Source organism: Hypanus sabinus, chromosome X2 (genome assembly GCF_030144855.1).
Source record: "Hypanus sabinus isolate sHypSab1 chromosome X2, sHypSab1.hap1, whole genome shotgun sequence".
Taxonomy (NCBI): Eukaryota; Metazoa; Chordata; class Chondrichthyes; order Myliobatiformes; family Dasyatidae; genus Hypanus; species Hypanus sabinus.
Genome location: NC_082739.1, coordinates 4,945,523 through 4,972,410, shown reverse-complemented (window position 1 = coordinate 4,972,410; position 26,888 = coordinate 4,945,523). Strand labels below are relative to the sequence as shown.

General features: G+C 41.8%; 1 protein-coding gene across 3 annotated transcripts in view; it reads right to left on the bottom strand.

Annotated features, from left to right (window-relative positions):
* bace1 (beta-secretase 1) overlaps window positions 1–26,888 on the bottom strand; it is a 178,395-nt gene that overhangs the window by 14,729 nt on the left and 136,778 nt on the right. For 2 of the 3 annotated variants that reach the window (XM_059956831.1, XM_059956830.1), the window contains 5 exons: window positions 14,476–14,613; window positions 10,434–10,568; window positions 7,201–7,302; window positions 3,872–4,021; window positions 101–272 (listed from right to left, as the gene is read on the bottom strand). In XM_059956831.1, coding sequence (XP_059812814.1) covers window positions 101–272; window positions 3,872–4,021; window positions 7,201–7,302; window positions 10,434–10,568; window positions 14,476–14,613 — 697 coding nt within the window. The remainder of the gene's footprint in view (window positions 1–100; window positions 273–3,871; window positions 4,022–7,200; window positions 7,303–10,433; window positions 10,569–14,475; window positions 14,614–26,888) is intronic. The other variant, XM_059956832.1, reaches the window with a different exon arrangement.

The window sequence follows — 26,888 nt, the reverse complement described above, 5'->3', positions numbered from 1 at the left end:
GTGTTGTGCTGAGTCAGAACAGGAATCGGTCATTTTTATGAATGTTGTATTCAGTCTGAGATGAGAAACAGGACAAATAAATAGGATTCATCACACTCACCATGACAGGTGCTAACCGCAAATCCAATGCGCTTTCGGGCACGGTCAAAGACTACGTAAAAGCCCTCCATGATGACAGCTCCCATCACAGTTCCTGTGGTGGACTGAGAGATGGCGAACTTGTAGCAGTCATCCTGTGAGGTGGCCACGTCTTCTACTGGACGTAGATATTGCTAGGTTTTAGAGAAATGAAGAAATCAATCAGATGCATTCCATTAAGCAGAAGAAATAAAAGCAGAGGTAGTCAGTTGCATTGAGGCTGCTCAATCATTCACTACAATCAGGGCTGATCTTGTACCCAAATGTTATTTTCCTGTACTATCCCCATATCTTGATTCTCTTAAGTGCACAGAAATCTGTTCATCTGTTTGAATGGGTTCTATGGCCTAATGCATAGAAAATTCAAAAGGTTCTCCATCCACTTAGTGAAGCTTAAATGGCTCACTCTTCATTCTCAGTCTACATCCCCTTATCTTAGACTCCTTAGTCATGGGAAACCCCTCCCTGCTCTCGTCTGTTAAGCTCTTTAAGAATTTTGTATTCTTCAATTAAATCTCCTCTCATTCAGGAACAGGAGCCTGGAGAGAGACACTAGACACACTTCCCCTTCCGCTATCAGATTTCTGAAAGGGCTATAAACTGTACCTCACTATTTTTGATTTCTTTTAGTACTAAAATTTAATTTAACTTTTCATACATATTTCTTTTTGTAATGTATAGCATTTTTATGTATTGTACTGCGCTGCTGCAAAACAACAAATTTCATGACTGACTTCAGTGAAATTAAACCTGATTCTGATTCTTCTAAATTGTAGAGAATTCTGGTCCCTTATTATGTGAAAGCTTTAGAGAGGGTGCAGAAGCTATTTACCAGGATGCTGCCCAGATTAGAGAGCATGTCTTGAGGAAATTTTAAGCAGTATACGGCATTTCTCTCTGCAGTGGAACAGGGTGTGAGGTGACGACAGAGGTGTACAAAATGAAAACAAGCCCAGATCGAGTGGACAGCCAGAAACTTTTTCCCAAGTGGAAATGGCTAATATGATGGAGCATTAGTTTAGGGCAATTAGAGGGAAGTATAGTGGGGGAGGAATCTCAGAGGTAAGGTTTTACAGAATGGTGGGTGCATGGAACACAATGACAGGGACGCTGGTAGAGCCAAATACATTAGGGACATTTAAGAGACTTGGTCCCTACACATCTCCCTTGTCCATTTGTCCCTCCCCACTAATCTCCTTCCTGGCACTTACCCTTGTAAGCGGAACAAGTGCTACACCTGTCCCTACACCTCCTCCCTCACTACCATTCAGGGCCCTAAACAGTCTTTCCAGGTGAAGCAACACTTCACCTGTGAGTCTGTTGGGGTTGTGTACTGTATCTGGTGCTCCCGGTGTGGTCTTCTGTGAGAACCGACATAGATTGGGAGACAGCTTTGCTGAGCACCTACACTCCATCCGCCAGAAAAAGCGGGATCTCCTGGTGGCCACCCATTTCATTTCTACTTCCCAATCCCATTCCAATATGTCAGTCCAAGGCCTTCTCTACTGTCGTGATGAGGCCACACTCAGGTTGGAGGAGCAACACCTTGTATTCTGTCTGGGTCGCCTCCAACCTGGTGGAACGAACATCGATTTCATGAAATTCCAGCAATGCCCCTCCCCCACTGCTTCATCATTCCCCAATCCAATCCCCTTTCCCTCTCTCACCTTATCTCCTTACCTGCCCATTACCTCCCTCTGGTGCTTCTCTCCCTTTTCTTTCTTCCTTGGCCTTCTGTCCTCTCCTATCAAACTCCACCTTCTCCAGGCTTTTATCTCTTTCACCAATCAACTTCCCAGCTCTTTCTTTCAGCCCCCACCTCCTGGTTTCACCTATCACCTTGTGTTTCTTCCATCCGTTTCCCCCCTCCACCTTCTAACTCTGACTCCTCATCTTTTTTTTTCTCTAGTCCTGATGCAGGGTCTTGGCCTGAAATGTCGACTGTACTCTTTTCCATAGATGCTGCCTGGCCTGCTGAGTTCCTTCAGCATTTTGTGTGTGTTGTCTGTGTTGGTTGACAAAATACTGAAGTGTGGTCTAATGAGATTTCTTCACTCATATTCACATCGTCCTGTATAAAGATTAATGTACCATTTTCCCCATTGATGATTTGTACCTACCAATGTGCTTTAAGTGAGTTGTATACAAGCTCATATAAGTGCCACTGATCATCAGCTGTACTCAGCCTCTGATCACTTAACCAACAATCTACTTTTCTATTTTGTGTGCCAGCACAGATAACCTCACACTTTGCTATACTATATAACTTGGTCACTCACTTAGCTTGTCCATAACCCCTTGAAGCCTCAATACATCATGTTCTCACAATCCTATTTACTGAATGCAATACTCTAGATGTGAACTAACCAGAGTTTTATAAAGTTGCACCATACCTCCTGACTTTTGAACTCAATGCTTCAACTAATAAAAGCAAGCATTCCATTATACACCTTATCGACCTGTGTAGCCACTTTCAAGGAGTTGTGAACTTGGATCCCAAGATCTCTCTGCTACATTGAAGAAACAGCCTCTAATTCAAATAGATCTAGCTGAGATCAGTTCTAATTCTTCCAAGCTACTCTGTGTAAAAAGCCAAGCTGCTTCTATCACACTTCAAAGGCCAACTCCTCTGTCTGGCTATCGATTCTTCAATTCTGTTCTATTTCTTTGTTTCATTATTCAAAAGAAGACACATCCTTATGCAGGCTGATTTATGAAAAAGCAAAGTAGAGGATAAATGAGAAGAAAGAGCAGAGCGAAGGCTGGATTAATGGTTCCAATTCTGGTGTTGAGACTAGGTATCTACTCTCAGTGGCCATTTTATTAGGCACACCTGCTCATTAATGCAAATATCTAATCAACCAATCATGTGGCAGCAACTCAATGCAATAAAAGCAAACAGACATGGTCAAGAGGTTCAGTTGTTGTTCAGACCAAACATCAGAATGGGGAAGAAATGTGATCTAAGTGACTTTGACCGTGGAATGATTGTTGGTGCCAGATGGGGTGGTTCGAGTATTTCAGAAACTGCTGATCTCCTGGGATTTTCACATACAACAGTCTCTAGAGTTTACAGAGAATGGTGTGAAAAACAAAAAAAGCATCCAGTGAGTGGCAGCTCTGTGAGTGAAAATGCCTTGTTAATGAGAGAGGTTAAAGGAGAATGGCCAGACTGGGAAGTAACAGCAACTCAAATAACCATGTGTAACAACAGTGGTGTGCAGAAGAGCATCTCTGAATGCACAACACACCAAACCTTTAAGTAGATAGGCAACAGCAGCAGCAGACCATGAACATACACTCAATAGCCACTTTATTAGGTACAGGAGGTACATAATGACATGGTCACTGAATGTCCATCAGATACAGAAACGTTAACTCTGTTACTCTTAGTGAAGGTGCTGCCTGACATGTCAAACAGTTCTAATATTCTTCTCTTTTTATTTCATTTTGCCAGAATTAATTGGTTCAGTTTATTAATGAAACCTGGCTTTCCTCCAAGATAGCTTATCACTATAAACTTGATTAAATAGTTTGGCACTAACATATCTGTGACTAAAAATCCTCATACCCAAGATCCATCCAGTAGTAGGAGCTCTTAGTGTTGGATTTTTTAAAAAAATGAGGTGGGGTGGTGTAAACCTTAAAAAGAAATGCAAAGGTTCTAGGAAACAAATACAGGTTTGAAGGTTAAATGGATTGGATGTTGTAACTGAATGTCTTTCTGACTTACTTGTGGTAGGATAGTGATTTGGAAAGATTGATTGGTGGCTTCTCCCATGAGGTACAGCGATATTGTAGGGAAGATGTGCCAGGGCGTGGTGCCAACCTGCCAGCACACCAGCTGCTCACCCAACCAGAATCCATCAGGGAACTTCTCCGTCTGTCAAAAGAGAGAGAAAAAATAAAAAGTGAAGGCAGTAATGATGATCATGAATATTTCATCACACTGGGAGTCTTTAATCAACACCAGATGTTGTACAAGTTTTAAAATACAGTCATTCATCATTTAAACATATGTATGTTTGATGTGTATATTAAGACTTTACACTAGGGAATCTGTTCTGTTGCAAATTCTTAAGACATATAGATGAGGAATTTACAACAGTGTCCTCATAATAATGACTATTTTCTTACATGAATTCAAAAATTTGGTTTCCCAATATTTCTTCAGGAACTATCAGTCTCTGTCCTTTTAGAAAGGTCCTTTGATATAGTTTTTCTTTTGGCTTGCAAAGCACTTCGGGAAGGTATGGTATGCTAATGATGCAATTTTTCACCTATCACCTACCAACTTTTACTCCTTCTGCTCCCCCCACCTTTTTACTCTGGATTCTCCCCCTTCCTTTCCAATCCTGATAAAGGATCTCGGCTCAAGATGTTCACTGTTTATTTCTCTCCATGGACGCTGCCTGGCCTGCTGAGTTCCTCCAGCATTTTGTCCTATCTTGCTGCAAGCAAAAACGATCACCAGGCAGGGGATAAAACCAGTAACTTTTTTTTTGCTTTGGATTTCCAGAGATTGAAATAGCAAAGATGGAGCATCCCACTGTAAATCATTGCTAATCAGACACTCATTTTCCTTCAGTAAACCGTGAACTGCTCAGTGATCTGAAATCCTGTCTATAGATTGTCTACCACTCTGTGTAAAGTTCGCCCTCTTACAGTCTTGTCGACTGCTTATTCATTTCACAGATGCTGCCTGACCTGCTGAGTTTCTCCAGTATTTTGTGTGTGTTGCTCTGGATTTCCAGCATCTGCAGAATCTCTTGTGTTTTATAAAGTTCAAAGTAAATTTACTACCTTCACAGTCACCATATACTACACTGAGTTTAATTTTACATGCATTCACGATAGAACAGAGAAATACAATAGAATCAGTGGAAAACTCCACACAAGGACTGACAAACAACCAATATTGACAGCATAAGTTGTGGAATTCCTTGAAAGTGAGTCCATAGGTTGTGAAATCAGTTCAGTGTTGAGATGAGTGAAGTTATCTACAATGGTTCAGGAGCCTGATGGTTGTAGGGTAATAACTGTATGATGTTATTACAATAATGAAGAAGAACTTGCGCATATTGTCTGCTGAATTTGTCTTTCATCTAATGAGGTGTCTGAGACTTTATAGTTTCTCATCACATTCAACTTGAGTACCACCCTGGGATGGTTTCTGGATTGTTATCCTTTAATGTTGGAAATATAACAATGAGTCTATTGACATGGGGAACCAATCACAGATCTTTATCATTCTCTCTGTTGTGGTTTCAATAGCTGACAGTCCTGACCAGTAAAATGGGATGATGAAGAAATGTAGTTTAAACTTGCTTTCCTTCAATCTGCACTAATTTACCTCTATGGCACCATTGTCAATGGCTGCAGTTTAATAATTGTGCGTGTTGAACTAAGTCTAGTTATAACCCAGTGTATCATCTGGCTGATTCAATACCATTCACGCACTACTTATGGCACTTGACACTTTCTGGAAGAAGGTGTTATAAACTTAACAACTGGCCGACCCATTACAATTATTTGCAAACCTTTGGATGAAGCTATCATGAAGTTTGACCAGTTTATGTTTCTTTCTTTCTTTGGGTTTATTTCCTCAATTTTTTTTTACCCCAATGGGAAATTAATCTTCACCACCCTAAGATGGAGAAAAGCTGAGTTCATAGGATCTGAGGCACGAGGTATATTGACCATACTTTAAGAATATTTAGATGTCAGAGTTAAGTTTTTTTTTAAAAAAACAGTGTGGTGGGTGTGTGGAACACCCTGCCAGGGGTGGTGTAGAGGCAGATACATTAAGGACATTTAAGAGATTCTTAAAGAACCACATGGATAATGGAAAAATAGAGGACTATGTAAAAGGGGAGGGTTAAATTGATATTAGAGTAGGCTAAAAAGTTTACACAACATTGTGGGCTGAAGGAACTGTACTGTGTTGTAATGGTCTACATAAAAAAATAATTGCCTGTGTCAGAGAAATGATCCTCAATACTCCCCAATCTGATACCATAGAAATGAAGTCATGGTTAGTTAGCTTCCTAAAACGTGTAACTGTAGGATTCTCATGTGTTGTGTAATACTAGTTAACTGCAATGCACCTTTTGTGAATTTATAATGTTCCAATTTCTTTATGGTCAATAAATTATATTTGAAGTGGTCACTTTTGTAGTGAAGGAACTGTGGCTGTCTTCTTTTGCACCAGTGTGATAATCTAAAATACTAGTCTTGGTCTGGCATAAATTTGGGTAAGATACTGTATCAAAGATATTTCCTTTGCTTCCCTTAAAAATAATTCAAGGGATCCATTATCTCAAATGGTAAGGGCAAAATAGGCCTTACTTTAATTCCTCCTTTGAACATTCTCATGTGCTTATGTGATAGGTTTTGCTGTCCTCAATGTCCAGATTTTAACCAAACTTATTTTTCTCTATTTCTGATACCTCCTGAGCCACATGATCTTGAATTACACAAATGCAGGCTATCGCCCATCTAAGGGATCCATTCAATAAGAGTCATCATAGTGTAAAACCCATCAGAAATAACAACACAAAATGCTGAGAACACTCAGCAGGTCAGGCAACATCTGTGGAAAGAGAAACAGTTCACAATTAAGGATAGAGACACTACATCCAAACTTTTGATTTCTGAAAATATTAAACATGTATGTACCAGAACGAAAGTGATTGAGAGTAAACATTCACAAAATGCTGGAGGAACTCAGCCAGGCCAAGCAGCATCTATGGAAAAGAATGTTGTCGACGATTTGGACCGAAACCCTCCGCCAGTCCTGCCAAAGGATGTTTTGTTATGGCACACACCAACTTATAGCAGCCCCTTCATAACCACTAGGTCTAAATCCTAGAACACCATGACCCACAGTATTGTTGAAGTACTGCAATGGGTCAAAAGTCTCACTGCCATCTTCTCAAGAGCAGCTTTGCCCACATCTCAAAAATTGAGTAACAGCCCATATTTTGAGGACAAAACCAGGAGAAATAAGCAGTTTAAAATAATACTTTCACTTTCTTTCCTTTTTAGGAAACAATACTCAACAGAAGACGCAGCCTTGATGGATTTCACTGCAGCCTGGAAGACCTTCTTGGGCAGCCGGAGATTGGTAGTTCCACTGTCTACGATGCTCTTGTCGTAGTTGTACTGCAGAAACCAGAAAGCAAAATAGAAAAGGTTAAGTAAGCTAGGGCTTTTCTCTTTAGAGTAAAGCAGGATGAAAGGTAACTTGATAAAGGTGTACAAGATGACAAGAGGCATACTGTAGATAGAACTTCTCTTTTTTCCTGGGCTGCAATGACTAATAAGAGGAAGCATAATTTTAAAGTGATTGGAGGAAAGTATGGGGAGTGGGGGGGTGTCAGAGGTAATTTTTTTTCCCCACACACAGTGGTAGGTCTGTGGAATCCATTGCCAATTGTGGTAGAGGCAAGTACATTGGGAACTTCAAGAGGCTTGTAGATAGGCACACGGATGAAAGAAAAATGGAGGGCTATGTGGGAGGGAAGGGTTAGTATGATCTTGGAGTAGGTTAAATGGTCGGCACAATATCATGGGCTGAAGGGCCTGTATTGTGCTGTACTGTACAAGAGAGATAATCAGTTACAAACCAATGACACAGAGAGTGATGTCAGTGAGGAGGTGAAAGCTAGGGCTTGTGGCATCATTAGTCTGAGTCAGAGACCGAGGCCTGTATTATTGCTAGTACATCTCCTCATCTGACCCATCAACAAGTGGAGGCTGCCATAAATATGCAGAACAATTAAGACAGTCATTTGTTCAAAATTTTACAATACATACAAGCCTGAGAAAACACTGAAGCAGGTCATTCCTTGGAAAGCTGAGATCTTCTTTGACCATGGTTTGAGGACTCCAACATTTTCCTGTTGGATGCCCTCTTTAACATTTTACTGATTGCACTCCTAAAGATTAGGTTTATTTGTCACACGTACATCGAAACAGATAGTGAAATGCATCATTTTGCATCAATGACTAAGACATTCTAAGAATCATGCCGGGGGCATCCTGAAAGTGTTGCCATTCTTCCGGAGCCAACACAGCATGGCCACAACTCACTAACTATAACCCGTATGTCATTGGAATGCAGGTGGAAACTGGAGTGCCCTGAGGAAACCCACATGGACATGAGGAAAATGTAAAAAGTCCTTAAAGACAGGATTAGTAATCGAACTCCAATCTGTGATTGCTGGCACCAAAAGCAACTGTGCCAACCCCTACCCTTAACAGCCATTCCCAACCACCCTGCTGATATTTGAGTCATAGAAAAGTACAGCACAGAAATAGGCCCTTCAGCCCATATAGTCCTTGCCAAACCATTTAAATTGCCTACTTCCATCAACCGGCACCATAGCCCTCCATATTCCTACCATCCATGTACCTATGCAAACTTCTCTTCAATTTTGAAATCGAGCTTGCATGCATCACTTGTGTTGGCAGCTCGTTCCACACTCTCACAACTCTGAGCGAAGGAGTTTCCCTTTAAACTTTTCACCTGTCAACCATAACCCATGACCTCAGGTTATAGTCCTAACCCAACATCAGTGGAAAAAGACTGCTTGCGTTTACTCTATTTATACCCCTCATAATTTTGTCTACCTCTATCAAATCTCCTCTCAACCTTCTACCTTCCAAGGAATAGTCTTTTTCTTTTAAATGTGGTTCTGGTACTGTTGGAGCTTGTGAACTACAGTTTGAAGGTGTGTTGTCGGGCTGATTGAGTGATCTTGTGTGTTGCTGTCTCCATGAAGGTTCCAGGAGGCGAGTGGCCTCAAGGCCAAGAAGCTTAGAGACAGGGCACAAGCCCATGATCAACTTCATGTCTCACCAAGTAAAGCATTGAGGTAGATTGAATCACTGAGGCGAGCGAATGTTCAGTGCCGTCTACCAGCCTCTCGCTCACTGCCGCTGGAGGAATGTGACAGTCTCTCTCCCTCTTGCTGCTCCTGAAGTTCTGGGTCTGTGCTTTATGCATTGTGCCGTAGTTCTGTAAGACTCTTGATCTGAGGTTTTTATATTCTGTGTTTTCGCTTGTTCTTTCTTGTTGCCATTTGCGCAATTTGTTTTTTGCACGTGTGGGGGGGGGTGATAATGTTGCCATTTGCGCGTTTTATTTGTTTTTTGCATGTGGGTGGCGGGGGGGTTGATGTTGCTGCCATTTGTGCAACTTGTTTGTTTTTTTACTGGGGGGAAGAGTTTTGTTGCCATTTGCGCAATTCTTTTGCGCATGGGGGGTGAGGTGTTGATATTTTTCTTTGAACGGCCTCTGTGGTTTTCTTTTTTTATGGTTGTCTTGAGAAAATAAACCTTAGAGTTGTATACTGCATACATATTTTGAATCTTTGAACCTTTTCAATCTTTCCGTGTAACTCAGGTCCTCCAGACCTGGCAAAATCCTTGTGAACTTTCTCTGCACTCTTTTGGCCTTACTTACATCTTCCCTGTAGGTAGGTGACCAAAACTGCACACAATACTCCAAATTAGACCTCACCAACATCTTGTACAACTTCCACATTGCATTCCATCTCCTATACTCAATACATTGATTTATGAAGGCCAAAAGCTTTCTTTATGAACCTGTCTTCCTGTGATGCCACTTTCAATGAACAATGGACCCATATGTCTCTTTGTTCTACTGCACTCCACAGACTGTCCTCTCCATTTACCTTCACCTCTCCTGTCTGTCTAATCCTCTCTCCAGTTACTTTCTCCACAGTGGTGGGAGATCATGGATAAAGGGCCAGTTCCACCACATGCAATACCTTCAGCTTTTTGAATATTAAAAGCCTTTTGGAAGATCACACCAAGTGTTCACTCAGCTTAACTACAGCATGTGAAACATACTTTGGACTGTCTTGGTTTGGGAAATAATACAGTAGTGGTATATGTACACCAACCATTGCCTTGATCTGGATAACCTGTTAAAATCTTTTATTCAATCTCTGCTACTATTATCCCATCTTTAATAAATTTTCATTGTTTTTTGATAATCCTCAGAATTATTTTGTATTTCTGAGGTGTAACTCGGCCTCAGGATACAGTAGAGGGGAGCACCAGCACAAGAGTGCTTTTTCAACACAAGGCTGTGGAACAGGCCCATGGGTGTGACACTGTGGCTGTCAGTCAGCATTTGGAGTGTGTGTTGTGATTCAGTATATGGCATGCATGTTAGTATGCAGCTGCTTGGGTCTGGGAATCTAGTGTGCAAGGAAGGTGTGGTGACTTGGTGGAATGTGGGACTCAGCATGGAGATTCCTCACCTCCTTACAGTCCAGATTCAGGTCCTGTCCATTGATCTCGATCTTGACTATAATGACCTCATAGTACCACTGCTTCCTGATTGGTGTGAACCAGATGTTGCCCAGATACAGGGAAGAGTCAACTCCACCTATTATCTACAACACGGTGGGAAGAAAGCAAAGAACAGTCAAGAGTATTCCATTCAGCCCTCTAAGTCAGCAACATTATTTTTACATAAAATACTGGCTCATATCTGTGGCTGTCCTTGTAATTTATCCTTGTTATTTGTCTAACTGCATTGCACTTTCTGTGTAACACCATATTCCACATTTTGTTTTCTTTTTACTACCTTGAGTAAATACACTGAACAACAAAGATATTGCTTCCTGAATACCTTTGGGTGTGTCTTTTGGACTTTGGGTTGTTGTTCTTGAAAATCACCATGAAATTTTCCTACCACGCACCATTTTTTTGAAATTACCTATATTTCTTATTTCAATTCATAATCAAGTCACTTAAAAAATGTTGCCCACAATGTAAGCCGAGAAGTTTTCTATCTTGTCCAGGAATGCCTAGACATGCTTAGGCAGGGCAGATGCTGCGTGGCAGGACAGGTTTTAGAACGGCTGCAAAAGCATCACACACACACCATTCTATACATTGCGTTTACTTGTATATACGTTTGCGATCAGGTTGATGCGCATCTTCTACGCACATAGCATATTGTGTGTACTCATTATAATAAAGTAATTGTATTTTCAGAAGTATTTGTGATAGCAAAATGTCTCGCCAATGTTGCAACAGCTGCAATACTTTCTGTTATATTTGTGGTGAGTATACACTTAAATTTCAATGATGGAGCATGACTCCTCTTATTAAGAAAGCCATGAGCTCGACTGTGGGTGTAAAATTGGCGTCCAAGACAAAGCCTGGGCTCCTCACATTTTTTGCGCAACATGCACGGTTGATCTTAGAGCTCAGCTCAGAGGTACTTGGAGATCAATGCCGTTTGCTGTCCTGATGATATGGCGAGAGCAGAAGGATCATGTGACAGACTGCTCCTTCTGTCTGACCAGTGTGTCTGGTTTCCCTGAAATCCATTGAATACCCCAATCTCCCTTCAGCCACAAGACCTGCATCGCGCGACGATAGTCTTTCAGGACCAGAGCCACCAGAGACATGGAGTCTAGAGGGGGCAGACGGAGATGCCACAATGCACAAGGCAGCAATGAAAAACAACACTGATACTGATACAGATTGTGAACCCTTTATGTTGAGTGAGCCTCATCTGATAACTAAATCTGAGTTAAATGACCTGGTCAGAGACTTGGGTTTGTCAAAGGCAAAAACAGAATTACTGGGTTCAAGGCTGCAAGGATAGAATCTGCTGTCACCAGGCACAAACATTTCCATGAAGGATTTGAGACAGATGTTTCCCAGAATAACTGATGCCAAGACTAAAGAAGACATTTTTGTTGGTCCACAAATCAAATGAGTCATCAATGACAGGCAATTCGAAGAATTTCTAAAGGGAGTGGCGAAAATCAGATGGAAGACATTCAAGGACATTGAGATTTTTCTTGGCAACTACAGAGCACAAACTACGTGCAGCTAGTTGTAAACATGCTTCAAGCATACATAACTATGAAGTTCAACATGTCACTAAAGATTCATTTTCTGCATTCCCATTTAGACATCTTCCCTGCAAATCTTGGCGCTGTCAATGCCAAGCATGATGAGAGGTTTCACCAGAACATTGCGGTCATGGAGAAACGGTATCAGGGCAACTGGGATCCATCAATGCTGGCTGATTATTGTTGGACACTTAAGCGAGAGGCCTCAGACATGGAGTACAAATGAAAATCATCAAAACATTTTTAGCTTAGTTGAACTATTGCAAACTGTCAGCACTGTTATATAACTAAACACATTATATTCAATAAAAGTTAATTTCTTGTTTCTCCAAATTCCTATGTGATACAAGTAGTCTGTAATTATATTTGTATTCAGTTTCAAGCAGACTATCATAAAAAAAAATCTGAGGAAGCAACACTTCTGAAAACATTTGCTGTTCAGTGTTATAGATGGCATGATCTGTCTGGATGGCATGTAAAACAACTGATTTTCACTGTATCTCAGAACATTAGCACTACTTTGTTAGAAATGCAAGAGATTCTGCAGTAGCTAAAAAGCCAGAGTAATACACACAAATGCTGGAGGAACTCAGCAGGTCAGGCAGCATCGGAAGAGAGGAATAAACAGTCGATGTTTTGGGCCGAGACCCTTCATCAGGACTGGCATGGAAGGGGGAAGGTGCCAGAACAAAATAAGGTGGGGGGAGAGGAGGACAATTTAGAAGGTGATAGGTGAAGCCAGGTGAGTGGGGAAAGGTAAAGGGCTGCAGAGCGAATCTGGGTATTCCTTTTTTTTTTGCACTTTTTATTTTCTCTGTAATTTATAGTAATTTTCATATCTTTCCACTGTACTGCTGTGACAGATAAACAGCTGACATTGAACAACAGTTTTTTTTTCTCCCTCTTGTTCTCTCTCTTACACGCGTTACTTCCTTTCGAGTGTGAGATGACTAAGTAGGATTCAGTCTAACAGATGGTATTGGCCTTCACTGTCTTGCCCAGTCTGGCAATGCTGTGCAGGAGCTTTAATTCCCTTAGTACACAGCTCATAAGGAGAATAGTAAAGCCTTTAATTCCCTTACCAGACATGTACGCAGGAACCATTGTGTGGAGACCTGTAGCCATGGCTCTGACTTATCTTGTTAATTAGAACAGATAAAATGGTTGTCATCACACATACATTACCTGGAAGTAGAGCAACTAATCCCATCCGGTACAGTCAATGGAAGCAGCCCTGGACTATTTCCTTTAAAGTGGCATGAAACCATCTCCTGTACGGAATGAGCCACCTCCACTTATGAACCACTATGTTGCAGGAGGCAGGCAACCAATGTCAGGAATAGGCAGATGTCAGTCAGCCTCTCTGGTCAGTTCTGTCACACGATCAGATTATGGCAACTCTCTCTGCTACACTGAGCCCCCAACTCCTCGATGCATTGGGTGTCTATACAGAGTTAGCTCCTACTCTGAGGAAGGCACAGTAAAGATAACGATCCGCTTTATTTGTCACATGTACATCGAAACATTCAGTAAAATGTGCCATCTGTATCAGATCAAATCAGTAAGGATTGTGCTGGCCATTCTTCCGGTGCCAACATAGCAAACCCACGACTCACTAACGTACATCTTTGGAATGTGGGAGGAAACCCACACGGTCATGGGGAAAATATACAAACACCTTACAGCAGAAGGAATCGAACCTCAATCTTACAGCTGGTTCTGTAAAGCGTTGCACTGACCACTATGCTGCTGTGCTGCCCATGAGGAGGGTCGGGATGGCATTACCTTGCTCACTGGCCACTCTACCAACATCTAACAGCAGCCAGCAGCAACCTTGGTAAACAGCCGGTTGCCAGATGAGAAACAGCTCTGGCTCTGTTGAAGATTTTCAATCAAAATTCTGATACTTTTCTGTTAGATTCAAACTGAATTCATTTCAGAATATGAATTATTGGATAATAAATCAAGAAGTGAGGAAATGAGACAGGATGAAGGAAAGGGATTCCAGATCATCATTAATTTTTGATTTTAAAAATAGTATAGCCTACTCCCGATCTCGTCACTTGTAATCATGTTTATTTTCACATAGACAACAGAAGTACACTTGATCTCTTCAAAAGAGAGTATCAAGCAAAGGTAAGGGTAGTAGATATTCATGCAGATGCATCAACCACACATTTCTCATTGGCCTTGTACAAGGAAGAGAGGTATCTGCTTTCAATATCCCCCGCTTTGCCTCAGATTTTGTTTCTGCAGTTCTTCTACAGTCAAGGCCACCTTGGCTCAGGGTCTGGATGGTTGCCAATCCAGATTATGTACTGGAGGAATAAGCAAGACTAGCAATTTTCCCTAAATAACTGATCACAGCACTTAACTGCATGATGCCTGAATTGAAAAGAACTTGCATTGAAGAAGAGCCATCACTCACCATGCTTCCTCCCACAGACGATGCTGCATCCGTATCATTCAGGGTAAAGCCTGCTCCACACAACTGCAGTGAGAAGATGTTGGGGACTTGGGTCTGCTTCACTAGTGAATCAAAGAAGGGTTCCAGGTTTTCATCAGGCTGTGGAGAAGATAATGTGAGTGGGAAGAGAGGATAGGGGAGACAAGGGGAGGAGATAAACAATGGGTTAACATCAAGATAATTTCTTGCAATATTAAACCTGATCCATCAACTGCTAAAGCAACACACACAAAATGCTGGAGGAACTCAGCAGGTCAGGCAGCATCTATGGAAAACAGTAAACAATCAACGTTTCAGGCAGAGACCCTTCATCAGGACTGGAAAAAAGAGATGAGAAGTTAGAGTAAGAAGGTGGTGTGGGGGGGGGGGAGGAAGAAGTACAAGGTGGTAAGTAATAGGTGAAACTGGGAGAGGGAGAGGGGTGAAGTAAAGAGCTGGGAAGTCAATTGATGAAAGAGATAAAGGGCTGGAGAAGGGGGAGCCTGATAGGAGAGGCAATGTCTTTTAGCCCTGTATACCTGAACAGAGGCAACCAATGGAGTAAGATGCTGGAAGAATGAATCTTGTAGGAAAACATCTTAGAAAGAAGACAGCAACAATGATCGTATCAAGTCAGGTTAATGTCATTTCCCGGCCACAAGTATAAAGAAAACAAAATAATTGTTACTCTGGATCCAATGCAGCACAAAAAAACACGAAAGGACAATGATAAAAAACAATAAATAAATACATAAAAGAGCTTATATATATATAGATTCATTATATGTCCATAAAGTGTCACTGGGCTTTAGATAAGGCGACTGATGGGAAATAATAAAGTTGTGGTGAAATTAGCGGGTGGAGCCTTATTGCTTGAGAAAGTAACAGTTTGGTGGTTCTGGCATGGATGCAATGTAGCCTCCTCCCTGACTGGAGTGGGACAAACAGTACATGGGCAGGATTTTTCCATTATGTTACTGACCCATTTCCAGCACCTTTCTGTTTACTAGCTGATTAGAAATCTAAAACCATCCACAGGAATATTCCATCTTCAACAGCAGTTTCGAGGTGGGGTTTCCCATGGAAGTTGACTGAGCTTTGCACTCTCCAAAACCTTTCCACTCTCCACAAGACACAAACAAGTTAGGAGTACAATGGAATGCCTTCCACTTGTGTGGATATGTGAGGCTCCAACAATACTTTGAAAGCTCAACAAGTTCCAGAATGAAGGAACCCCCGTGATTGGCATCCTATCTTTCATACAAAGGAACCACCGTGACTGACACCACATCCACAAGCAGAAACGTTCTTCCCTCTACCACTGCTGTACTGTGGCTGTAGTGTGTACGGTCTAAAAATGCATTGTTTTTTTAAAAAAAATAACACTATAACATCAGCAGAGGGACTATGGAGGTCTCCTCCTCATTACCAATGGACAGTGAATGCTAGAACTCCCATCCTAAGAATGCAATTAAAAACAAAAACCTGATATCCCTCTTAGATTTACTTTACAATGAGCACCAATTACAAAAAATAACTTCCCCTCATCTCCAAAGGCTTCCGTCATGATATTCTTGTAAATCTGTTCTATTTTCTCATCACGTTCCCCGGATTTCAAAAGTCAAGGATCAACTTTTAATCACGTTTTAGGAATTTGCTGTGGTTTGTTGCAACAAAATAAAAAGCATTATCTTTCTAACCAATGAATTTGCAAAATCATTTTATATTCCTTAGTCGAACTACTGTCTTACCCATGCGTCAAGTTAACATATCTCTGCTTTTATTTTTATTTAATTTAATGATTTGCCATATATATTTGTATTAAGCAAGGATATTCCCTATTAATGCTGCTACATTAATGAAATTATTCATATCTTGAGAGCAGAGATAAAAACAGCCATGTCTTATGGAGGATCTTTCAAATCCATGCTGTCTCAAATTTTCCACTATAGTTTCAAAGTGTAAACATTGTTTTAATGTAGGAAACCCAGCAGTCAATAAGCAGGAATGCAACAATGATCACATACCGGTAATCTTTTTTTAGTACTGCTGATTAAGAGATAAATATAGACTAGGACAGTGAGAGTAGCTCATCTATTTGTCTTCAGAGTAGTATTTTTCACATCTATCCGAGAGCTATCAAGAATTCACTTCTAATGTCCTACTCAAAAAGCATCACCTCTGACAGTTCTGCTCTGTAATATCAGCTTAGATTCTTGCTCTTAGGTCTCTGAAGTGGGACTCGAAATTGAAACCTATTGAGTTGAGAGGCAACATTGCTATCAACCAAGTCCTGACTGCCACATGGCATCTGTTTTCAGCAATATAAAGTAAACCCCTACTTATTTAACAGACTTGGTGGTAACAATATCTACCTTCTGCAAAAGGCCATAGGATAGCAGCAAGCTTTCAGGTAGTATTGAAAGCATTGTGAAGGGAATGTCACAACTGCAGCTGCTGTAGGAACTCTGATAGTTTGCAAGAAACTGAGATGAAATCAGTACATACACAAGTGCTTCTGCTCCTCTACTTTCTCAGCAGACTAAAGGAATTTGGCATGACCTCTTTGACCCTCACCAGTTTTATTCAATGCACCATAGAAAGTATCCTCTTGGGATGTATTCTGGCTTGGTATGTCTGCCCCTCTACCTGTGACTGCTAGAAACTGCAGAGTTGTGGACACATCACAGGAACCAGTCTCCCCTCCATGGGCTCTGCCTACACTTCTCGCAGCCTCAGTAAAACAGCAAACATAATCAAACATCCCACCCACCATGGACATTCTCTCTTCTTCCCCCCTCTCACTGGCCATCCGATAAGACGGAGGCGTGCTCAGACACAGTGGTCTCTACAGGGTCAACCAAAGTTGTTGTTGTTTTCTTAAACACCTTTGTTGTGATTGCAAGACAATACTGGGCATTAAGAACTTCAAATACTGCAGGTATACCCCGTCAGTGAGTTGCTCTCCGGGAGAGGAGCTAGACTCGTTGTTGCTGCCTGCTACAAAAAAGGCGGTGTGCAATCTAACAGTGAGCAATTGTCTTAGCCATATTTTTTATGATCGCAAGACCCTGTTGGATATCAGTAATGCGGAATGCTGCGAGTCTGGTTCACTGGTTTATTGGTGCAACTGATGGCGTGGGAGCTGCATGGCCTCAGTTTTAGTGAAGACGAGGCGTCATACTGCGATGTTGCCCCTGCAGCAGGCGAGGAAAGAGGCGTTGGACCCGCTGCCCGGAGACAGTGTGGCACAGCGTCCATGCTGGCATCGGTGCTGCCCTCCAGTGTTCCCCTAGTGGAAGACAAGCTGGATTGCGTTCGTCTGAAGACTGCTGACTGCTTCCACTTGCTGACAACATCCATGGACTCAGGGACTTGGGCTATATTATATTTTGTGTGTGACTGTATTTTATTGATGTCTTACATGTGCTATATGTGCTTTCAGCTGTGTGTGACTGGTGGTAATGTGTTTTGCGTCTTGGCCCCAGAGTAACATTGTTTTATTTGGCTATATTCATAGGTATTACTGTATGGCTGAATGACAATTAAACTTGAACTCGAAGTCTGAAAGCACATAACACCAGGTTCCAGCTCTTATAAGATTATCGAACTAGTATATGAAGATGGATTTCTGACCTCACCATCTACTTTGTCATAGCCTTGCACCTTATTGTCTGCCTGCACTGCACTTCCTCTGTGACTGTAACATTGTATTCTGCATTCTATTATTGTTTTATCTGAATGTACTGTAGTATCTGTACGGATACCACAGAAATAAAGTTTATTACCGTATCTTGGTACATATAAGACCATATGATATAGGAGCAGAATTAGCCCATTTGACCCATCGAACCTACTCCGCCCTTTCATCATGGCTTATCCATTTTTCCTCTCAGCCCCAATCTCCTGCCTTCTTCCCATATCCCTTCATGCCCTGACCGATCAAGAATCAATCAAACTTTGCCCTAAGTATACATAAAGATTTGTTCTCCACAGTTGCCTATGGCAATTAATTCCACAGATTCCCCCCTCTGGCTAAAGAAATTCCTCCTCATCTACATTCTAAAAGAACACCCCTTTATTCTGAGGCTGTGTTCTCTGGCCTTCGACTCTCCCACCACAGGGAAACATCCACTCCACATTTACCCTCTCAAGGCCTTCATCCTTCTGAATTCCAGTGAATACAGGCTCAGAAAGAGTGGTAGTGGGATCCCGCTGGAGGTGGCGGAAGTTACGGAGAATTATACGTTGGATCCGGAGGCTGGTGGGGTGGTAGGTGAGGACAAGGGGGAACCCACTACCAAGCACATCTTTCCCTCCCCCCCCCTTCTGCTTTTCACTGGGATCGCTCCCTATGCGATTCCCTTGTCCATTCATCCCCCCCCCCCCCCATCCCTTCCCACCGATCTCCCTCCTGGCACATATCCTTGCAAGCAGAACAAGTGCTACACCTGCCCTTACACTTCCTCCCTCACCACCATTCAGGGCCCCAGACAGTTCTTCCAGGTGAGGCGACACTTCACCTGTGAGTTGGCTGGTGTGGTATACTGTGTCCGGTGCTCCCGGTGTGGCCTTTTATATATTGGTGAGACCTGACACAGACTGGGAGACCATTTCACTGAACACCTACACTCTGTCCGCCAGAGAAAGTAGGATCTCCCAGTGGCCACATATTTTATTCCACATCCCATTCCCATTATGATATGTCTATCCATGGCTTCCTCTACTGTCAAGATGAAGCCACACTCAGGTTGGAGGAACAACACCTTATATACCAGCTGGGTAGCCTCCAACCTGATGGCATGAACATTGATTTCTCTAATGTCCGTTAATGCCCCTCCTCCCCTTCTTACCCCATCCCTGATATATTTAGTGTTTTCCCCCCTCTTTACTTCTCTCTCTTTCTGCCCATCACTCTGCCTGTTCTCCATCTCCCTCTGGTGCACCCCTCCCTCTTTCTTTCTCCCTGGGCCTCCTGTCCCATGATCCTTTCCCTTCTCTAGCTCTGTATCCCTTTTGCCAATCACCTTTCCAGCTCTCAGCTTCACCCCACCCCCTCCGGTCTTTTCCTATCATTTCGCATTTCCCCTCCCCCTCCTACTTTCAAATCTCTTACTATCTTTCCTTTCAGTTAGTCCTGACGAAGGGTCTCAGCCCGAAACGTTGACAGTGCTTCTCCCTATAGATGCTGCCTGTCCTGCTGTGTTCCACCAGCATTTTGTGTGTGTTGCTTGAATTTCCAGCATCTGCAGATTTCCTCGTGTTTGCAGAGTAATGCCACCCCCCTCTGCCTTCCTGCCTGAGCTTTAGATACAATGTGTATCCTTGGACATTAAGCTCCCAGCTATAATTTTCTTTCTACCCTGATTCAGTGATGCCTCCAGCATCATACATGCCAATCTGTAACTGTGCTACAAGTTTGTCTACCTTATTCCATATACTGCGTGCATTCGAATACAACACCTTCAGTCTTGTGTTCACCCTTTTTGATTTTGTTCATCTTTTACATTGTAACTCATCCTGTTGTCTGCAATTTTGCCCCATCATCAGTCTCTCCTCACTACACATTGCCTCTGTTTGTAAACCAACTACCTCATCTTCAACACCGTTACTCTGATTCCCATTCCCCTGCCAAATTAGTTTAAACCCACCCGAACAACTCTAGCTAACCTGCCTGCAAGGATATTGGACCCCCTCAGATTCAGGTATAACCCGTCCTTTTCGTACAGTTCATACCTTCCCCAGAAAAGATCCCAATGATTCATAAATTGTTAGAGTTCTTCAAAGAAGTAACAAGCAGGGTGGACAAAGGAGAGCTAGCGGATGTCATTTACTTGGATTTTCAGAAGGTATTTGATAAGGTGCCACACATGAAGCTGCTTAAGATAAAATCCCATTGCATTACAGGAAAGCACTGGCCTGGATAGAGGTAGCAAGTGGGAATAAATTGGGCCTTTTCTGGTTGGTTGCCAGTGTTCCTTGAGGGTCAGTATTCGGACCATTACTTTTCTCATTGTTTGTCAATGATTTGGATAATGGAATTGATGGCTTTGTGGCAAAGTTTGTGGATGATTCGAAGATAGGTGGAGGGGTAGGTAGTGCTGAGGAAGCAATGTGATTGCAGCAGGACTTAGACAAATTGGAAAAATGGGCAAAAAAGTGGCAGATGGAATACAGTGTTGGGAAATGTATGATAATGCATTTTAGTAAAAGGAACAATAGTGCGGACTATTATCTAAAATGGGAGAAGGTTCAAACATCAGAGGTGGAGAAGGACTTTTGAGTCCTTGGGCAAGACTCCAGACTGTTAATTTACAGGTTGAGTCTGTGGTAAAGAAGGCAAATGCAATGTTGGCCACACTGGGAGTATTGTCAACAGTTTTGGGCCCCATATCTCAGAAAGGATGTGTTGTCATTGGAGAGAGTCCAAAGGAGGTTAACGAGGATGATTCCCGGAATGAAGAGGTTAACATATGAGAAGAGTTTGGCAGCTTTGGGCCTGTACTCACTGGAATTAAGAAGAATGTGTGGGGATCTCATTGAAACCTACTGAATGTTGAAAGGACTAGATAAGGTCCTGACCCGGATCTGGGCCGTACCTTCCAAATATCCGGACCTGACTTGCACTACCTTACTTTCCCTCTTCTATTTTCTAATTATGATTTATAATTTAAATTTTTATTATATTTACTTCGATTTGTACTTCAGGGAACGCGAAGCGCAGAATCAAATATCGCTGTGATGATTGTACGCTCTGGTATCAATTGTTTGGTGATAATAAATTAAAGTAAAGGTGGATGTGGAGAGGATGTTTCCTCTGATGGAGGTATCTACAACTCGAGGGCACAGCCTCAAAATGAAGGGGCAACCCTTTAGAACAGAGGTAAAGAGTAATTTTTTTTAAGCCAGAGAGAAGTGAATCTGGGGAATGCTCTGCCACAGACTGCGGTGGAGGCCAAGTCTGTGGTTTATTTAAGGTGGAAGTTAATAAGTTTCCTAATTGATCAGGGCATCAAAGGATATGGGAGGAAGAGAGGTCTATAGGGTTGAGTGGGATCTGGGATCTGGGATCTGCCATGATGAAATTGCAGAGCAGACTCGAGGCTGAATGGTCTTATTCTGCTCCTATGTCTTATGGTCTAAATCTGAACCCCTGCCCCCTGCACCAGTTCCTCAGCCACACAATCACCTGCCAAATCTTCCTACTCTTACACAGGCAGCAATCCAGAGATCTTGTTTCTCAGCTTTCGACCTAGTTACTAAAATCTCTCTTCAGGTGCTCCTCACCTTGCCTACCAAATGCTAATATGAAATCAATTTATCAGTTTGCAAAACATGTACAAGAAGGGAAATGGTCAATCACAACAACTGCCAACAGTTAGAAAATGCATCGTGTGTATGTATATGTATACATCTTTACTGTTATGCTGTAGGTATTTCATTTAGCAGCTCTATAAGAGCTGTTTGATCTGTTTTCTGCTTGTTTGGGCTATTGTTGAAGATAAGGGATGATGTGGAATGTGTGCCATCCAATTAGCGGGAGGTTTTTTTGGTGAGGGACAATAAGGTTGGTCTTGGGCTTGTGTTCAGCAGGAGGTGAAGAGAGAAGAAACTGGGGGGAACCAGTCGTAGGATACGACCCGGTGGGAGACCCGTTTGTTCGAGATGGATTGCGAGCGACTTTCGGAAGGTGGTGTGTGCGTTCACACTGACCGAGGGCCCGGCACGTGAGTGACAGAGAAGTTCAAGATGAGCTCCAATTTGTGCACACTTGACTGTTTCATTAGAATGGGCCCTTTTCTTTTTGTTATTCTTCACCAACCCTTCAGTTAAGTAAGATTCATAAATATAAGTCATTTAACCGTATGCAGTGTACTGTCTGTTATTTCATGGTATTAATTTGTAACAGGGTAGCGAATTGCACAGCATCCACACAAACGGGGGGGGGGGGGGGCTTGCGCCTCGATCTCACACGTTTGGTGGGGCCAGAGATAGTCTTCCCCAGACTTACGCAGTCGAGGAAAACCTCAGTGTTTCACATACAATGGGAGTTTAATTTCCGAATGGTGTTATCCTAGATGAGATACTTAATACATTTATTTTGACCCACTTGAAGTAAAATAAGTCATTCTGTATGCAAATCTTGTGCAGAAAATTGCTTTTTGAGGCTCCACATTGAAAAAGCTTACACTCAATGTAAAAAAAAATTGACAGTGAATTTTTACAAAACATAAGTCAGCCTGTTTATTGAGAAACCCAACATTGTGCACAGGAATGTAAACCCACAGGTGTTAACTATTTTCAGATGAAAGCACCGGGATGATTAGAACAATGAGCCAAGAGAACTGGCCTGGTCTATAGGCTATAAATACAACGCTGAATGTTAAATTTGTTAATACAAGCCACAGTCATACTGTTTGCTCTCAAAATAAAAAGTAGCAAAGCCATTCTTTCAAAGTTTAGGTTATTATCTTGACCTTCCATCATGGAGAGCCATCCGTTCAAACAAATAAGCTCATCAGACTTAGCATTGCACTAAAACTGTCACTACATTTTTAGTTGTCTGCTGAAGAAGCCATATACACACCAGTTTTCCATGCTCAGATATCAATATCCAAAAGCAGAAGATTGATCTTGTTTTGTGTAACCACAGCTACTCTATTGCCCTCGCTGCGCATGTGTACACAGCTATGCAGTCAGCTAAACAACTCCGCAAAATTCGCCTGAGACAAGCTTTCTTTAATGTTTTTATAAAACTCTCTTTACTAACAGTTAAGTAAAATAGGTATTAAATTCAATACAAAATTGTCGTGCACCTGAATATACTAATACTGATGATTATTCTCACAATTGGTGTGAACCAAGGTAATGCACAAACGTGACACTCCATAACTATGCAGTGTAAACTCACGAGCCACCAATACACTTAAACATAATATTTCCTTCAAAATATATCTATTAAGTGTTCACTCATGTTAGCAAAAACTTCAGCTCCACAGATATTGCTGTTTCAAGGGCAAATAAAGAGAGGATGGTGATGTGTGTCATTCCACTATGCTTCAAATCAAATTAAAACTAACTTGTTCAGGAAATGGCATAAAAGCAGCTTACGTATAGAATGTGATTTTCAGACAACATGAACTCCCCCCACCTCCAAACACAAATACGATTTCTTGATATTTTAGATACATTCTAAATATCAAAAAGCATCAGAATATGTCAACACTCTGCTTAACCAGAGGAGAAATGATTGGGTATTTCCCCTGTCAATCAAACCCATTGGCTAAGATTGATATGATGTAACATATGCTTCATCAATTGCATTTCCCCAGGTAATTAACCTTATTGGGAGAGGCTGCTGCAGCTTTCCTCAGACTGTTTTCTAATTTTTTTCTTTTTACAAAATTCATTTTTGTATCAGGCTAGCTACAGGAAGGCCAGCATTTACTGCCTGTCCATAATTGTCTTCAACCGTGGAACTATTGTGATTCCTTTGTTAGTTTAGACCCAGTGGCAATGAAGACCTAGCAATGGTGCTGTTCTCATGTACGGAGAGGTTCAAAGTTCAAGCTTCAAAGTACATTTATTATCAAAGCATGTATATGTTACCATATACCAAATGCCACAGTGGAACAAAGAAATGCAACAGAGTCAATGAAAAGCTACACACAAACACAGCCTGACAAACAATAAATGTGCAAAAAAGATAAAATGCACAAATACAAAATAAGAAACAAATAATAGCAATAAATAAATAATAGAGGAAATGAGTTGTAGTCCTTGAAGGTGGGTCCATAAATTGTGGAATCAGTTCAGTGTCGAGGTGAGTGAAGTTATCCACAATGGTGCAGGAGCCTGATGGTTGAGGGGTGATAACTGTTCCTGACCTAAGGCTCCTGTACCACTTCCTGATGGCAGTAAAGAGAGGAGAGCTTGGTCTGGATGGTGGGTGTGTGAGATGATCGACGTTGCTTTCTAGTCTATTCCTCTCCATAGAAGCTGCCTGACTTGCTGTGTTCTGCCAGCATTTTGTGTGTGTGTGCAGCATCTCTTGTGTTTCTCATTATGTCTTTGCATCTTATGGCTTACCTGTAGGGCACTTTCTCACTAGCCATATTCTTCATTCTACATCGTTACTGTTTAACTTTGTTCTGCCTTAATGCACTGTGTAATCATTAGATCTGTATGAACAGTGTGCAAAACAAACTTTCCACTGTATGTCAGTACCTGTAACAGTAATAAACCAGTTCCAATTCAGATCTGGTATTCCCAAGGGAGTTAACCATAGTGTGGCCGTGATGTCCATCTACATATTGGCTCTAAGCAAGATTATGCACAAAACCCAGCACCAGTTTTTTTAAGTGCATGGAGTCAAAGAATAACGCATGTTGGCAACAGACTATTCAGCCCATACCAGCCAGTGGCATACTTCCATTCTTATAACAGTTTTGACCAAAAGCCTTCTCTGGACACGTGATACATGTATTTATCTACATACTTCTTAATACTGTCAGTGATGTTGCTTCAACCACTCCCACTGGTAATGCACACTATGCTCTGGATGAAAAACATCTCACACATTATAAACCTATATCCTCTATTTGTATCTATCTCTGATTAGAGAAATGCTTCCTGCAGTCTACCTTATCTATACTCCTCCTAATATATACCTACAAAAAGTAGTGGATACGGCCCAGTCCATTATGCGTGAAGCCCTCCCAACCATTGAGCACATCTACAGGAAATGCTGTTGCAGGAAAGCATCATCTTTCATCAGGGACAAGAGAAAATCTGCAAATGCTGCAAATCCAGAGTGAAAATACACCTGTATCTGGAAGGTCCAACTACTGGTAATTCAATATCCTGGCAAAAGCTACACCAAGAAGACTATTCCAAACAGCTCTGTGAAAAGGTCATTGAAAAGCACAAGTCAGGAGATGGATACAGAAAATTTCCAAGTCACTGAGTATCACCTTGGAGTACAGTTAAGTCATGTAAGTCTGCCTAGAGCAGGCTGTCCTCAAAAACTGAGTGACCGTGCAATAAGGGGTCTAGTGAGGGAGACCACCAAGAGACCTGTGACAACTGTGGAGGAGTTACAGGCTTCAGTGGCTGAGATGGGAGAGACTGTGCATACAACAACTGTTGCCCGGGTGTTTTACCGGTCACAGCTTTATGGGAGAGTGGCAAAGAGAAAACCACTATTGAAAAAAAACTCACATGAAATCTCAGCTAGAGTTTGCCAGAAGGCATGTGGGAGACTCTGAAGTCAGCTGGAAGAAGGTTCTATGGTCTGATGAAATCAAAATTGAACTTTCTGGCCATCAGGCAAAATGCTATGTTTGTTTTTAAGCCGAACATCATACATCATTAAAATACACCATCCCTACTGCAAAGAATGGTGGTGGCTGCATCACTGGAAGGCTTGTGAAGGGAGAGGGTAAAATGAATGCAGCAAAATACAGGGAAGTCCTAGAGGAAAACCTGATGCAGTCTGCAAGGGAACTGTGACTTGGGAGAAGATTTATTTTCTAGCAAGACAATGACCCCAAGCATAAAGCCAAAGCTACACAGGAATGGCTTAAAAATGACAAAGTTAATGTCCTGGAGTAGCCAAGTCAGAGTCCAGACCTCAATCCAATTGGGAATTTGTGGTTAGACTTGAAAGGGGCTGTTCACTCATGATCCCCATGCAATCTCACAGAGCTTGAGCAGTTTTGTAAAGAAGAATGGGAAAAAAATGGCAGTGTCCAGATGTGCAAAGCTGATAGAGATCTATCCATACAGACTCAAGGCTGTAATTGCTGCCAAAGGTGCATTTACTAAATTCTGACTTGAAGGGAGTGAATACTTATGCAATCAATTATATTGTGTTTAATAACTGTAATTTAGATCACTTTGTAAAGATCCATTTTCACTTTGACACGAAACAGCCTATTGATCAGTGTCAAACTAGCCACATTAAATCCACTGTGATTCAATGTTATAAAACAATGAAACATGAAAACTTCCAAGGGGGCAAATACTTTTTATAGGCACTGTATGCTGCTTTCCTGCAACAACATTTTGTGTAGATGCGCTCAGTGGTGGGGAGAGCTTTACCCACGATGGATTGGGCCATATCCACTACTTTTTGTCGGATTTTCCACTCAAAGGCATTGGTGTTTCCATACTAGTCTGTGACACAGCCAGTCAATATACTCTCCACCACACATCTATAGAAGTTTGTCAAAGGTTTAAGATGCCATTCCGAATCTTCACAAACTTCCAAGGAAGTAGAGGCACTGCTGTACTTTCATCATAATTGGACTTACGTGTTGGGCGCAGGACAGGCTCTCCGAAATAATAACACCAAGAAATTTAAAGTTGATGACCCTCTCCACCTCTGATACCTT